The 14,293-nt window shown below is 36.7% G+C and overlaps 1 protein-coding gene across 1 annotated transcript; it reads right to left on the bottom strand.

Moving 5' to 3' along the window:
* Positions 1-9,141: 9,141 nt before the first annotated feature.
* On the bottom strand, positions 9,142-13,976 carry LOC120678145. The gene is made up of 11 exons (XM_039959299.1): positions 13,830-13,976; positions 12,323-12,385; positions 11,771-11,837; positions 11,534-11,668; positions 11,398-11,441; positions 11,187-11,316; positions 10,842-11,103; positions 10,486-10,760; positions 10,094-10,265; positions 9,426-9,526; positions 9,142-9,322 (listed from the first exon to the last, which is right to left on the bottom strand). The coding sequence occupies exons 1-8, from the start codon at positions 13,974-13,976 to the stop codon at positions 10,745-10,747; spliced, it is 864 nt and encodes a 287-aa protein (XP_039815233.1). The 3' UTR covers positions 9,142-9,322; positions 9,426-9,526; positions 10,094-10,265; positions 10,486-10,744.
* Positions 13,977-14,293: the final 317 nt, after the last annotated feature.

Here is a 14,293-nt window from a genome sequence, read left to right as displayed (position 1 = left end):
AATATCCAATTTTCTCCTCCAAAGCTGCCCTGGCCTAATCAGCTTTCAATCAGGATTGATTCATACATACCTTTAGAAAAGCTTATATTAACAGTGTGCCTGCAAAAAAAAAAGAAACCCGTAACTCGCTCCACCATCACTTCACTGCATACGTACTCAAAGAAGAAGTGACGGCGAGGCCAAAAGTGAGAAGGAACTAGGCTTAAAAGTTTATGGAGCTCACTACTACAAAAATGATTCGTAGGAACACCTCAGTTTTTTTCTAGGGACGGATCAAAATTTGACACATTGCTACAAGTGGAATTGAGTTACTATAACAAACAAGCCATCCCTAAAAATACATTTTTAGGGGCAGGTGATGCCCTCACCTGCCTCTACAAATGAGCACTGTTTTTAGGGACGGCTGATGGTGTCACCTGCTCCTAGAAATGGAGTCACACACTATTTCTAGGGACGGGTGACACCATCACCCGTCTCTACAAAATTTGAAGGGACTGTCTATGCATTACTTGAGTGATTCAGACCTTTCCATCACCTGAGTGATTTGAGGTTCCACTAGAATCCAGAAACCGAGTGAAAAAACACGTACCATCACTCGAGTGAGACTAAACAAAGAATCACTTGAAAAATAAGATATCCAAAATTCATGAACTATTAAATAAAAAAATAAAGACTGGGCCAGTAAAAACAAAAAGACAATATTTAAAATCGAAAATGAAAAATGAAACAAAAAAGGAAGAAAGCGGAGAAGTCTGGGAAACAACAAAGACAGAAAAGAAGGAAGAAAAGAACACACGAGATGAGGGGAAAAAAAGGAATGGAGAAAGAACTAACAAACATTAATCAGCTATCAAGCAGGAAATGGAGAAGACAACAAAAATAAGAGAGAGCATGAACAGAATAAGACAACAAGAATAGGGGAGAGCGGGAACAGAATAAGGGGGGAGAACAACAGAATAGAAGAAGACAACAGTTCAAACTCCTCCACAAAGTAGAGGACAATAAAGTCCTTGAAAACTGAACAAACGGCGGCAGGAAGAGCAATAGAGACAGGGGCAAAGATGGGAACAAAAAAAATGGAAAAAAAAAGAATACAATTATGGGTCAATAAGTAGCCCATCAAACGAAAGGAGGATTGAAAAACGAAGCCCAACAACTCAAAAAAGCCTGACCAGCTAAGGGCCAATAAGTAGCCCATCAAGCGAAAGGAGGAATGAAAAACAAAGCCCAACAACTCAAAAAAGCCTGACCAGCTAAGGGGTACAAAAGGAAAGAGGAAAATACCAAAACTTGAGAAGCAAGAAGATCTTCAGCGCAGATCCAAAAAGGGAAAGAGAAGCCCTACCTTTTGCATAAGCAACACAGACGACCAATCCTTAAAGCAAGATTCAGATCTGATGGAGGAATCGAAGAATACAAGCTCAGGCGATAAGCACAGGAAGGCCTGCGAATACAAGGTGAAGAATATAGCTCAGTTAAAGCAGCATAACGTGGGAACAAAAGCATCTAGAGCAATGAAGACAAAGGTAATGCTACCATTCTGATTTATCAACAACTTTAAAAAGCTAATGATACCAGACCAAAATACAAGTGCAGGCACTACAATTCAGTGAAAAGACCACATCAACAGGAACTGAACATGATCAATCACAAAACATTATGAGCTCAGAGGGGACACTAGAAGTTCAGGTAAAAAAGATTGACATTTAAACATAAGGGTATCATTGTAGTTCATATAAAATAACATGTCTAACAGATGCAGGAAACAGAAGCTGAAGTTGGAGTGCAAATACCATATGAATCAGAAAAGCTGAATATGAGAGAAGAATGCCAATCAACCAAGGGAAGAGAAGAGCAATACAATTCAAACACAATCAGAAAGGTAATTGACTAAATTTGTAAAAAGAAAATTATTCAAACAGGATGAGATTTAAAATTTAATGAACATATGTGAATGGCAGGAAACAAATAAAAACTCAGAAGAACAAATGGGAGACCTAAAAAACTGGAACAATACATGGACCAAGGAACTAGGTGATATACAGCAACAAAGCAGTTACCAAAACCTGTACACCTACAGTCAAGTAAAAACAAGATCCAAAACAACAACGAATATATTAGGAAACAAAGAGGTATTAACAGATATTGTTATACAGGGATTTTACACAGATTTGCTTATTGATCAAATTAGGAGCTCTCAAGAAGATCAGGGGGTGCCCATGTATGATGAGGTAAAACTTACTACTACATTGTTCTTAATAATGACACACAAAAAAAGATGTAACAAACTAATTAAACTATTGTATGATAGAGAGGATCAAGAACAATGATAGACATTATCAATGGAAGCCTCAACTTTCAGGTACATACATTAAGTAGCAGAAAGTAAAAATATTTGAAACACTAAAAAATAAGAAGATAAGGAAATCTAACATGAGATATTCTGCAGGATATATATAGGATCAACTATGGACAAGGAGATTTTCAAGGGTTGAATGTGGAAGATACATGGACGCAAAATCAACAGAATTAGGTAAAAAATAAATTGAAATAATTGTGATATGCCTGAACAACTAACCAGAACATACAATATGACAAACCATGCAGAATTTTCCATCAGGATATGAAGGGTCAAGAACTACAGATGACAGAACAACCATGATTCAGGTAGGTTTGAAAAAAAGAAAAAAGTAAATAAATTTAATTTTAAAGAAAAGGGAAACATGCCAAGCACTGAAACCTATGAGAAATTAAACTTATGCAGCAAGACAAGCAGCTAGGTGAAGCAGAAGAAGGAGGAAGTGGGAGCAAAGAAATAGAAGAGGCAGAAGAAGGAAGTGAAGCCAACATAGAAGATGGGATATGGCGACAAGACATATTTAGTACATTATAATTGGATGAGGTAACAAAAATGACAATTTTTCATGTGTTTGTAATTTTCTTTTGTTTCTTAACTGTTGTTTCCTTTTCTCTGTGTTATGTTCGAAGAAAGCAACTCTAAGACTAGGCTAGGCTTCCTGTTACCATGCTTAAATTAAAGAGTGTGGCCGAATTTTTAGTTTTTATTTGGTAGTTACATATGAGAAAATAAACTTATGCAGCAAGACAAGCAGCTAGGTGAAGCAGAAGGAGGAGGAAGTGGGAGCAATGAAATAGAAGAGACAGAAAAAGGAAGTGAAGCCAACATAGAAGATGGGATATGGCGACAAGACATATTCAGTACATTACAATTGGATGAGGTAACAAAAATGACAACTTTTCATAAAGAAGATACAAGCATCAAGAATAATGCATGAAAAATCCATAACATAATATACAGGTATCAACCAGGGCGACATACAACAAGGAACAAACAGCTACAGCAACAATGAACAGTGCAGATCAAGAAGAAAATGAAGAACAAACAAATGAAAGTCAAGAACTGACAGAGGAAGAAGTAGAGGCATTCATCCGCTATGAAATAGAAGAAGCTTCTGCAGGAAATAACGCAGATGTAGACAGCAAATACACACCACAAATTGGGATGGAATTTACAGATCGGGACAGTGCTCACCATTTCTTTTCATTCTATGGGTTCCTTGCTGGTTTCGAGGTGGTTGTTACTCATGTAGCCAGAACAACAAGTAAGAAGAGAAACAATGAGATATACAAACAAGAAATGAAGTGCCATAGATATGGGAAGCAATCAGAAAAGAAAGAAACAGTTGACAAACAAGACATTACTAATTGAAGGCGGAAATGAGGACAAGACAAAGAGAAAGACAAATGTACAAGTAAAAACAGACTGCAAATGTGTTATGGTCGTAAGAGAACAAAAGGGAATTTGGAAAGTTGTCAGACTGGATTTAGAGCACAACCATGAACTTAGCCCTCAGGATCGAAATCAACTATTTAGTGGAAAGAAGTACATGACAGATATGGAAAAGGGAATCATACGGACTTTAAATGACAACAACATACCAACAAGAAAGATGATAGCAATACTGTCTTACCTTAGAGGAGGATTGACTGCGCTTCCGTACAAAACAAAGGATGTACAAAACCTGAGAACAAAAATTAATAGGGAGGTCACTGGCAATGACATGACACAAGCAATGGAATATTTCAGAAAAAGAAAAGCAGTGGACCCAACATTTTCCTACAGGTTTCAAGTAGACAATGACATGAAGGTGAAAAATATTTTTTGGAGAGAAGGAATTTCACTAAAGTGGTATGCAGAATATGGTGAGTGTGTTAGCTTCGACACAACTTACATGACAAACAGATACAACCTTCCATTTGCACCATTTGTAGGAATAACAGGACATGCCCATACTTGCTTGTTCGGTTGTGCATTCCTGTCAGACGAAACAACAGATACATTCAAATGGGTGTTTGAAACATTCATAGAATCAATGGAAGGGAAACATCCAAAGACAATAATTACAGATCAAGACAAGGCAATGAAATCAGTGATTGAGCAAGTGCTGCCAAACACTAGGCACAAAAATTGCTTTTTCCACATCAAATCAAAGTGTTACAAGAAAAACTTAAAGTGATTTGCTGCAAACAAAGGATTACCTGAAATATTTGAAGACACAATCAACTTCTCAGTGACAGTGCAAGAATTTGAGTATCTGTGGCAGAAAATGATATTTGACTACAAGCTGGAGAACAATAAATACTTCAATAAAATGTGGAATATGAGAGAAAGATTCATACCAGTGTATTTCAAAAATGAGTTCTTCCCCTTCATACAAAGCACAGGAAGAAGCGAAGGAACAAATGCTAGATTCAAGGACAATGTTGGGCCTACATATAGCATAGTCAGCTTCTTGAGGGAATACCAGAGAATAGTAGACACTATTAGAAACAAGGAAGAAATAGAAGACAATCAAAGCAAGCAAAAGGAACCAAAGGAACTATAGTTTGGATATACTATAGAACAGCAAGCAATCGATCTGTATAACAGGAACATATACCTCAAATTTATGAACCAGCTCAGACAGACAGAGAAATTCAAATACAAGGAAACAGAAAAAGAAAAAATCTTTGAAGTGTGGTACAAAACAAATCAGATTAAAAAGCATGAGAGGATCAGAAAGTATATAGTAATGACTGACCTGACAGAAGGAAATGAAGATTTCAGTTGCATCTGTGGCAAATTCAACAAGGACGGCATCCTTTGTGTTCATATACTAAAAATCATTGTAGAAGAGGAGATAATAAAAATACCAGAAAAGTATTTCATTGACAGGTGGAGAAAAAAAAGAAAAGAAGATTCATGTGACAATAAGAGAGGAAACTAGTAATACACATGAGCTACTAAGGTTCAACATGCTGTCAAGAAAAGAGGCAATATTGACTTCAAAAGGAGCAAAAAGGGAAATAGCAACAAACTACCTAGCACAGGAATTTGAGAGGGTTGAAAAGGAACTTGACTTGCTCCTGGCAGAATCAGAAACACTACCAACATCTGCTGTAACAGAAGGAGAACAGAGCACAGGGTGTACAACAAGCTCAACAATGCCAAAAGAAATAGTAGTACTACAGGATCCTAAAAGAATACAGCAAAAGGGCAGACCAAAGAATCCGACAAGGCTAATGCCAATGGTGGAACAAATGAGAGCAAAAATGGCAAAGACTGAAGCAAAAAAGAAGACCAAAAATCCAAACAACTCAAGTAAGTAAATTGAACATCCCAATGACAAAAATACGTGAAACAACAATTCAAACATTTAAATTTTTGCAGGTCCAGTGGCAAAAAGCAAGAAGAAGTTGAAGAAAACAGGACAAAGCCAAGACGAGTCAAGTTAGAAAATCAAGACAACAAGAATAAAAGGGTGTAGAAGAAAGAAGATGACAGCCAAGAAGAAATATGAGAAAGAATATGGAGTAGAAAATTTATGAATATAGCAAATGTATTAGGGCCTGAGCCATAGACTTGTAACGTATTATCAGAAGTACACTTCATGTATTAAGACTGCACTATTAATCTTTGCTGAGGACATAGCTTGCTGTTCCAGACACGCTGCAACTTTCATTTACAGAAAAGAAAGGTCCAAACAACACACTACTACCTATGGTGCAAATGATCTCAATCTTTTTTACTATGAGCCTGACAATGTATCTGAGCAAATGTTGCTGTCATAAAAAAAAGGTTCAAAAAAAGTATTGAGCTTGATGTTCAGTAATTGGTTTAATTGCAAAGACGCGGATCAATGCCCTGGAAAAAAAGGAAGAAGTCCATTTTTGACCATCCAACTTTTGTCTCAGTTTGATTTTGGCCATCGAACTCCAAAACCGGTTATCTTTGCCATCGAACTATCAAAACCGTTCAAATTTGACCATCGGGGCTGTTTTGATGGGTGAATTTAATTTTTTATTTACAATTAAGTCCTTATATCTTAAAATGATTATTACTTTTTGTCTGTACCTCCGATTTAGGTCATTCTTGCGGTCACGCGTTCGTAAGGGTGAGCTTTATCTTTTAAAATGATCTTTATACTATTTTATCACTATTTGTTATATTATTCTTATGTTGTTGTGTAAAAACAACGATATAATAAAAATAAAACAAATAGTTACAAAATAATATAAACAATATTTTTAAAGATAAAACTTATCGTTACGAACGCATGACCACAAAAATCACTTAAATCGGAGATACGAGAAAAAAAATAGTAATTCTTTGATCTTAAAATGATTACTATTTTTTTCCATTTTAAGATTATTTTAAAATGATTACTATTTTTTCTCGTATCTCCGATTTAAGTGATTCTTGTGGTCATGCATTCGTAACGATAAGTTTTATCTTTTAAAATATTGTTTATATTATTTTGTAACTATTTGTTTTATTTTTATTATATTATTGTTTATACACAAAAACATAATAATAATATAACAAATAGTGATAAAATAGTATAACGAATATTTTAAAAGATAAAGCTCACCATTACGAACACGTGACCGGAGAATGACCTAAATCGGAGGTACGGACAAAAAATAATAATCATTTTAAGATCTAAGGACTTAATTGTAAATAAAAAAATTAAAACCACCCATCAAAACAGCCCCGATGGTCAAATTTGAACGGTTTTGATAGTTCGATGGCAAAGATAACCAGTTTTGGAGTTCGATGGCCAAAACCAAACTGAGGCAAAAGTTGGATGGTCAAAAATGGACTTCTTCCAAAAAAAGAAATCAAATTTCTTACATACACAAGTTAATATAGAATGTGAAAAACAACATTGCAAAAAAAAGAATGTTCCTACCACTACTGGAAAACAGGCTATGGGAACCGGTTGGAAAAGACCATAGGCACCGGTTTTCCAACCGGTTCCCGCAAACCAAGACCAATGACCTCTCCTTAAGACACCGGGTTTTTCAACCAGTGCTTTAGGCTTCAATTGGTACCGGTTAGAAAGACCAACCGGTACCAATGACTTTTTTCTCTTTTTTTCTCAAATCCAGTTTTGTTTGTTATATTTATTACTATTTATTCTTTTATAATTGCTAAATGCAATCGAGCTCTACAATACTAGCTCTGTGATGTAACCCTTCGCAATGCTTCCTTCTGGACGAGCCCGATTACGAACGTATTTCTTTAGGACTGCAAAGTATCGTTTAAAAGGGAACATATTATGAAGGAAAACATGACCGAGAATACTAATCCTTTGACCAGGTGAACTAGAAGATGTGTCATAATATGGAAGAATGATGGAGGAAATATCATTTCAAGACTGACTAAACTTTGGACAACATCCTCTTGTAGCCTGCTTAAACTCGGTGGATCGATTGCCTTTTGAGAAATTGTGTTGAGAAAGGTGCATAGCTTTATAAGTTTCAACAACTCTTCTTTCGCCATGCTTGGTCCAAACATAGTAGTTCGGCATGAAGCCACTATTGAACAAGTGACTGTGGATGATTCTTGATGATGAGTAATCCTTCTCATTCTTACAGAATTTGCATGGATAATGAACGAAATCGCCATACTTGTGTTTCTCGGCCGCTTCTATGAATTCATGCACGCCATCAATGAACTCCTTTAAACGCCGGTCGGCCATGTACATCCATTGCCGACTCATCTGAGTCCACAATACATTTATATACATCATTGTAGTGTACAAATAGTTCATTCATACTACCAATTTATAACTAACATTGAATACGCTATTAATAAAACTTAACTACAAAATTATAACGATGCATTTGGCCTTCTGACTACATGACTGTGTAAAAACTTTGTTTCTCTATATGAAACTTTATATTTTTGTACAAGAAACGACGCATGTGGCCTTCTGGCCTAGCTGAGCTGCGGGTCTCGAATTGGCGCAGCATGCATCTCGAATGTGGAATCTTGTAAAGCTTTGGAATTTTGAAGGGAACTAAATAAAGCCCCCCTTGCATATGTAATTGATAATATTTCCATACAAAATTTGAATTCAAATATATAATTGATAATGCATATAACTGTAATAAATAGATACTATTCACTTATCAAATAAATTGATAAAACATATAAATACAATAATTTGATAGTATTGACATATCAAATAAATTAATAACGCATATAACTACAATAAGATGCTACAACAAAAAATAATTATCACATGTATACACTAAATTAAGTGATAACTACTTCTAAAATCAATTGCTAAGTTATAGAGAAAAATAACTAACCTTTTTTAAAGAAAAAAACAAAAATTCGCCTCGCCTCCCCTCCCCTCACTCAGCTGCCATGAACAGTGAGTTCACGACAGCTTGGAAGGAGGAGGGGTTGGGGTATTTATAGGCGTGGCTCAAAGGCACCGGTTGGTGCTCAACAACCAGTGCCAAGCAATAGGCATAGGCACCGGTTGAATCTACCAACCGGTGCCTTTGTTGTGGCCACGTGGCAGCACCGGGTCATGACAAAACCCGGTGCCATTGTCCGCCCTTTAGGCACCGGTTGGTACCTATTCCTCCTTGTTCTTTTGGTACCGGTTGGTGGAACTAACCGGTGCCTATACTGGGGTTTTGGTACCGGGTAATGCTTTAACCCGGTACCAAACCCCTTACCTTTGATCGCCGCTGGCCAAAGGTACCAGCTGCAACTAATGCAAAAGCAGCTAGTACTAATGGTACCTTTGGCCAGGACGTTTGGCCCATTTTCTAGTAGTGTACCTGCTCAAAAAAATTCCTTACTAAATCCTTATCCACTGAATTTGTGTCACTGAAGAACAAAGAAACTGAAAGCTTGATTCTAATGTTGGGAATGTCCAGGTGACTAAAAACCTGCCTAAGATCAACATTGTTGTTCCAAAGCTCCATATACTTGATAGCAAATATACCACAATCGTGTCTGAGGGGATAAATATAAATATATTAAAATCTTAGAAAAAGGAGATTAATTAGTAAGTTATAGCTGGGTGACTAAAAAATGGGTAGCAAAAAGTAGAACATACGCATTAGATTGTTTTGGTATAGGAGGATAAACTTCGGTGAAGTCCTCTAGGTCTAGTTTGACATCAGAATGTTCATACTAGCATTCCTTGAATGCATTAACCTGTGATAAAACAAGTGAGAAATAAAGATCAATGAACATGAATACAAAATAGTAATATGTGTGAAAAAATAAATAAAATTTGAGAGCTGAATAACAATGGAAGAGGAAAAAAGACACACAAGATTGCTTCTAGCTTGAATTTGGTAAACATCATTTTCATTGTAATACGAATCCTAACAATTTCTTCTTCAAATCAACAATGAAAACAAACCAGTGCTTATCTTTACATATAGGGAAACAAAGCTACAATAAAAAAATGTAAGGTTAATTATAGTATAACTAGCATATAATACTATTAGAAACATTAAATAAAATTAATCATGGGGTGGGTTATAGTTAAAACCTTATCTGACAAATGAAGTTTATATGCAGAATTAGCACCAACAAATAAATTCTTGACTACATTAACATCACATGTGGAGCTGTATGTCAAAAGAGAGTCCCGAAAAAATAACTAAATTATATTAGCCATAGAGCTTAGACGATAAAATCTACTAGTATATAACATAGAAATCAGATGGAGAAAAAAGACTGTACAGAGAATAATGAAATAATTTAAGAACATACCCCAACTTTGGGATAGAAATAATACTTCTTTGAACGCCTTGGGTGCAAATCTTCAAAAAACTTACGACATACTCCAGCAATGAAGAAATTATTGACATGCCCATTGGGTTCCACTGATTCTCCAAGAGAGCCATATGTTACACTGGTTTTGAAAAAAATAACAGCAGGGTAACTGCAATAAAAGAAAATAGCACATACAGTTAACATGTGAGTAGAACTTGTACTGGTTAGTTAAACCAGACATATATATCTACTTTCCTTTACAATAATCTAACGATACAAAATTTAGCAAGGAACAATTTGTGTACGCAGCTTAAGGGAAACGAAAGTATAACTGCCAGAAAATCACTAAACTGAATGACAAAAAAGACTTGTCGGGAATGAAAACATACCAGTTCCATTGGCTCTGGGCAAGACCGCAAAGCACAAAGTAGTAGCGCCTTTCAATATCAGTGACAACAAACCTAGATGTTGCAGCATGTTGAAAACTACTTCCAGCCGCAGGGAGTGGCATGGGAAAACTTTGCGTGCTTATTTTGGATTGAGCTCTAGCAACAAGATCAGCTGTTGGTGGTTTGGGGGCCTGTGTGCTTCCAAATTGAGGCAAGTTCTTTTGGTTGTATAGCTGGTCTGTCAATTGTCCTACAATCTTTATTTCAGGTGAAGCCTGAAAAAATAACAAAAATTATTCATAAATCATTAAAGCTACCATATAGAAAAATATAAAAAGATAGCAATGGGGAATTACTTTGACAGATGCTTTTGCAGTTTTGCTGAAAGAACACAATTATTCTTGGCAGTGCTGGTTGTTGCGGCTTCATGTTGACTTCTGTGACATCCTTTGGGTGAACAATTATCTTGTTCGCAGACAGCACCATCAATATTCTCTTTCAGTTTGGTTTGAGATACAGTATGCAAATCTTCATCTTCAAAAAATCTGGATGCTGGTGGGGTAGCGTGTCTAACTGGACATGTAGGTTTAAGCCTCTTGTTTATATTGTGAATAGGTTCTGCTTAAAAAAAAGAAAAACACTCAGAAGAACAATTATATAAGAACAAAAGTGACTCAAAAGATCGATGAATAAATATAAACCTTGATATGAAACAGATGCATCAATTTTGGAAGATTGGTGGATGATGCACACAGGAGTATCTAAAACAGGGAGGGCATCCTTCAAAATCTTGTTCTCCAAATTTGCACAATGTTCTTTAACACCAAAAGGCTGGCAGAGGTATAAATAGCAAAATTAATAATATGATAAAAAAAATATTTACTAACAAGACAAAAATATAAAGATTTCTACCTCAACAACATTAGGAAGACAATCAGTAAGGGGTTGCCTAGATCCTGTTGGTCAGCAACAAAACTGGGTCAGTGCATTGGCCAAATCCGTTTCCAAGACAAAAAAAAAAGCTACTATATTGTTGGTTACACAACACCTGTAGGTGCAAGATTGGGCTGTGTATGAGAAGATTCTTCGGCGCCGTCTTCATCACTTGATGACACCAGAACTGTAGGTGTATGAGATGGTTCTTTATCTGATTTAGTGTCATCTTCATCCCTAGCATCGCTTCCTGAAAAAAAAAGTATGTGGAGACATATAAAAATTATAAAATAATAAGCAAATATAGTGATGCCTCAATATAAACTAACAGTATACATAAAAATGGAATTACCATTTTGATGAACATTAATCCTAACATTTTGATTCGCAGACTTTTTAGCAGCAGCATCTGATAATATCTACAACACCCTGATAACTAAATTCTCAACTTGAAAGATACAGGATTTGCAGTTGGGAACTGAATAGTCATGAACAAGTTGGCAAATCTCATTAATAACCTGAAAAATATTATTCAGACAAGCTTACCCCAAAATGAACAGTGGACAAAAAGGAAAATACAGAAACTACAGACACAAATTAACATGTGAAAAAAAGAATTTTAAAGGAATGAGTAAAATGAAATTACCTCTGCAGGCAAGTAATCATGGTATAACGTCACAACTCTATCCTTGAATTTGTTTTTATCAGCAAAGGGACTATTACGGGGCTTTTTCTTTGGATGTGGACTATAATGGCTTGGTCTGCTCTCTGGAATAAAGAATACAGACAAAAGGGCAAGAAAATTATGAGGACTATTAGTATAATGGGGGAGATAGAAAAAAGGCAACATGTTTAGTACTATATGAATATTTTTGGGGGGAAGTATATCCAAAAAATCCAATACCTTACTCTTACAGAATGCTAGGAATTCCTCCAAGAAACTTATATGAGAAGCAGAAATGATAGCCTGATAGAATAAATTAAGAATTAACAAAAAAGAAGCAAAAAAATAGAATTGATTAAAGAATAAAAGGGAGAATCATACATTGTTATTGGGTTCCAAGTTTTCACAATCAAGGGATCTACGCACGTGCTGAGCTCCCGTAGTGTTAACAACAGAATTATGCCCTTTGCAGTTCTTCCTTTTAACAGATAACTATAACAACAACAACAACAACATAGCCTTTTTTCCCAAGCAAGTTGGAGTAGGCTAGAGATGAAACCCGAAAGAAATAAGTTCAAGGTTCAGGCACATTGATAGCTAGTCTCCAAGCACTCCTATCCAAAGCTATCTCTTTAGAGATATTCCAATCCTTAAGGTCTCTCTTAACCAACTCATCCCACGTCAGTTTAGGTCTACCTCTACCCCTCTTTACATTATCGACTCGCTCAAGAACCCCATTACGCACCGGCGCCTCAGGAGGCCTTCGTTGGACATGTCCAAACCATCTCAGCCGATGCTGAATAAGTTTCTCCTCAATTGGTGCCACCCCGACCCTATCCCGAATAACTTCGTTCCGGACTCTATCCCTCCTTGTGTGCCCGCAAAACCACCGCAACATCCGCATCTCTGCTACACTCAGTTGCTGCACATGTCGCCTTTTTGTAGGCCTTTTAACAGATAACTATATGAGCATGAAAACAAATTGGACAACAAAAAAATTAATTTGGTTGGTGAGATTCAGTTCATAGCACGTCACTATATGAACATGAACATTAAATTGAACTGGTAGTAAACTCAGGTCCCGGGAGATCTAAACAAAAAAAAGACAAGTTCAGAACCCAAAATTGCACTCATTTATTGAGGTATGACACAGGTAACAGCGGCATTAACATAGAGGGGTTCCGGAAAAAAAAGATAAGCCGCATGTTGCAAATGCCATTGCTCTTGATAATCCTAACAATCAGTAACATCGAGCACAACTAATAATTCCAACTAGCAATAGAGATGAAAACAACAAGGGCATCAATTAGAAAGCAGAAAAGGCACTGAACTACAGTAGAGAGAAAATCCTTTCAACCCTGAGCAATCGAGACACTCAAAATTTTGAAGCACTGAGTGGTTCGCTGGGGCGAACGACATGACCTACTAGGACACATGAGGGCGAGAACCACTGCATCTCGCTAAAAAAAGCACATATACTACTGCGAAAATTTGCCGATCAAAATCCACACAGGAAAGCACCCCCGCCATGTGATTCAAACAAAAAGGAGCACAAAATTGAGGAGTAGTTAATCCCGGAAAAAGTAACCTATCAACTCAGACAACCAAATGAAGAATACCCACTAAAAAATTGAAATGATAACAGTCCTACTAACGCATGGGTAAACATCGCAAAATCCCCCATCAAGCTGAATGGGGAATCGAACCAAAATCAAATGAAAAAAAACGTAGTTCATTGCAAAAGCACCTGGATGTTGGGGGAATGGTTGCGCTGCTCCTGGAAGAATGAGGTGAGCGGGGACAGAGCACGCCGACCTTCTCCCGCACCGCAGCCCATCGAAATCGCCGCTCCTCGCATCAGCGCAGCATGCCGTTCCTCGGAACCGGCCTCCATCGCGGGGAAAGCCGAGCTCCGTGAGAAACAACAGGCTGCTATCGGGACAAATTATACAACAAACGATGATAGTCAAAATAACATGGGCTGCTGGGCCAAAACATAACAAACAAGACAAAACAAATAGGAAGCTAAATATCAACAGGTAAAAAGGTTTGCAAAATTAACCAAGTATATTCTTTTGGACATGATATCAATAGGAAGCTAACAGAAACAGTATATTTGAACAGGGATTTTATACAGACCTGCTAATGGAACGGATAAGAAATTCTCAATAACAAGATGGAATTACAACCTTATCCCAGGTACATGATATA

Source organism: Panicum virgatum, chromosome 6N (genome assembly GCF_016808335.1).
Source record: "Panicum virgatum strain AP13 chromosome 6N, P.virgatum_v5, whole genome shotgun sequence".
NCBI classification, from domain to species: Eukaryota; Viridiplantae; Streptophyta; class Magnoliopsida; order Poales; family Poaceae; genus Panicum; species Panicum virgatum.
Note: the sequence above shows the minus strand (reverse complement) of the source record. Positions and strands in the feature narration are given on the sequence as shown.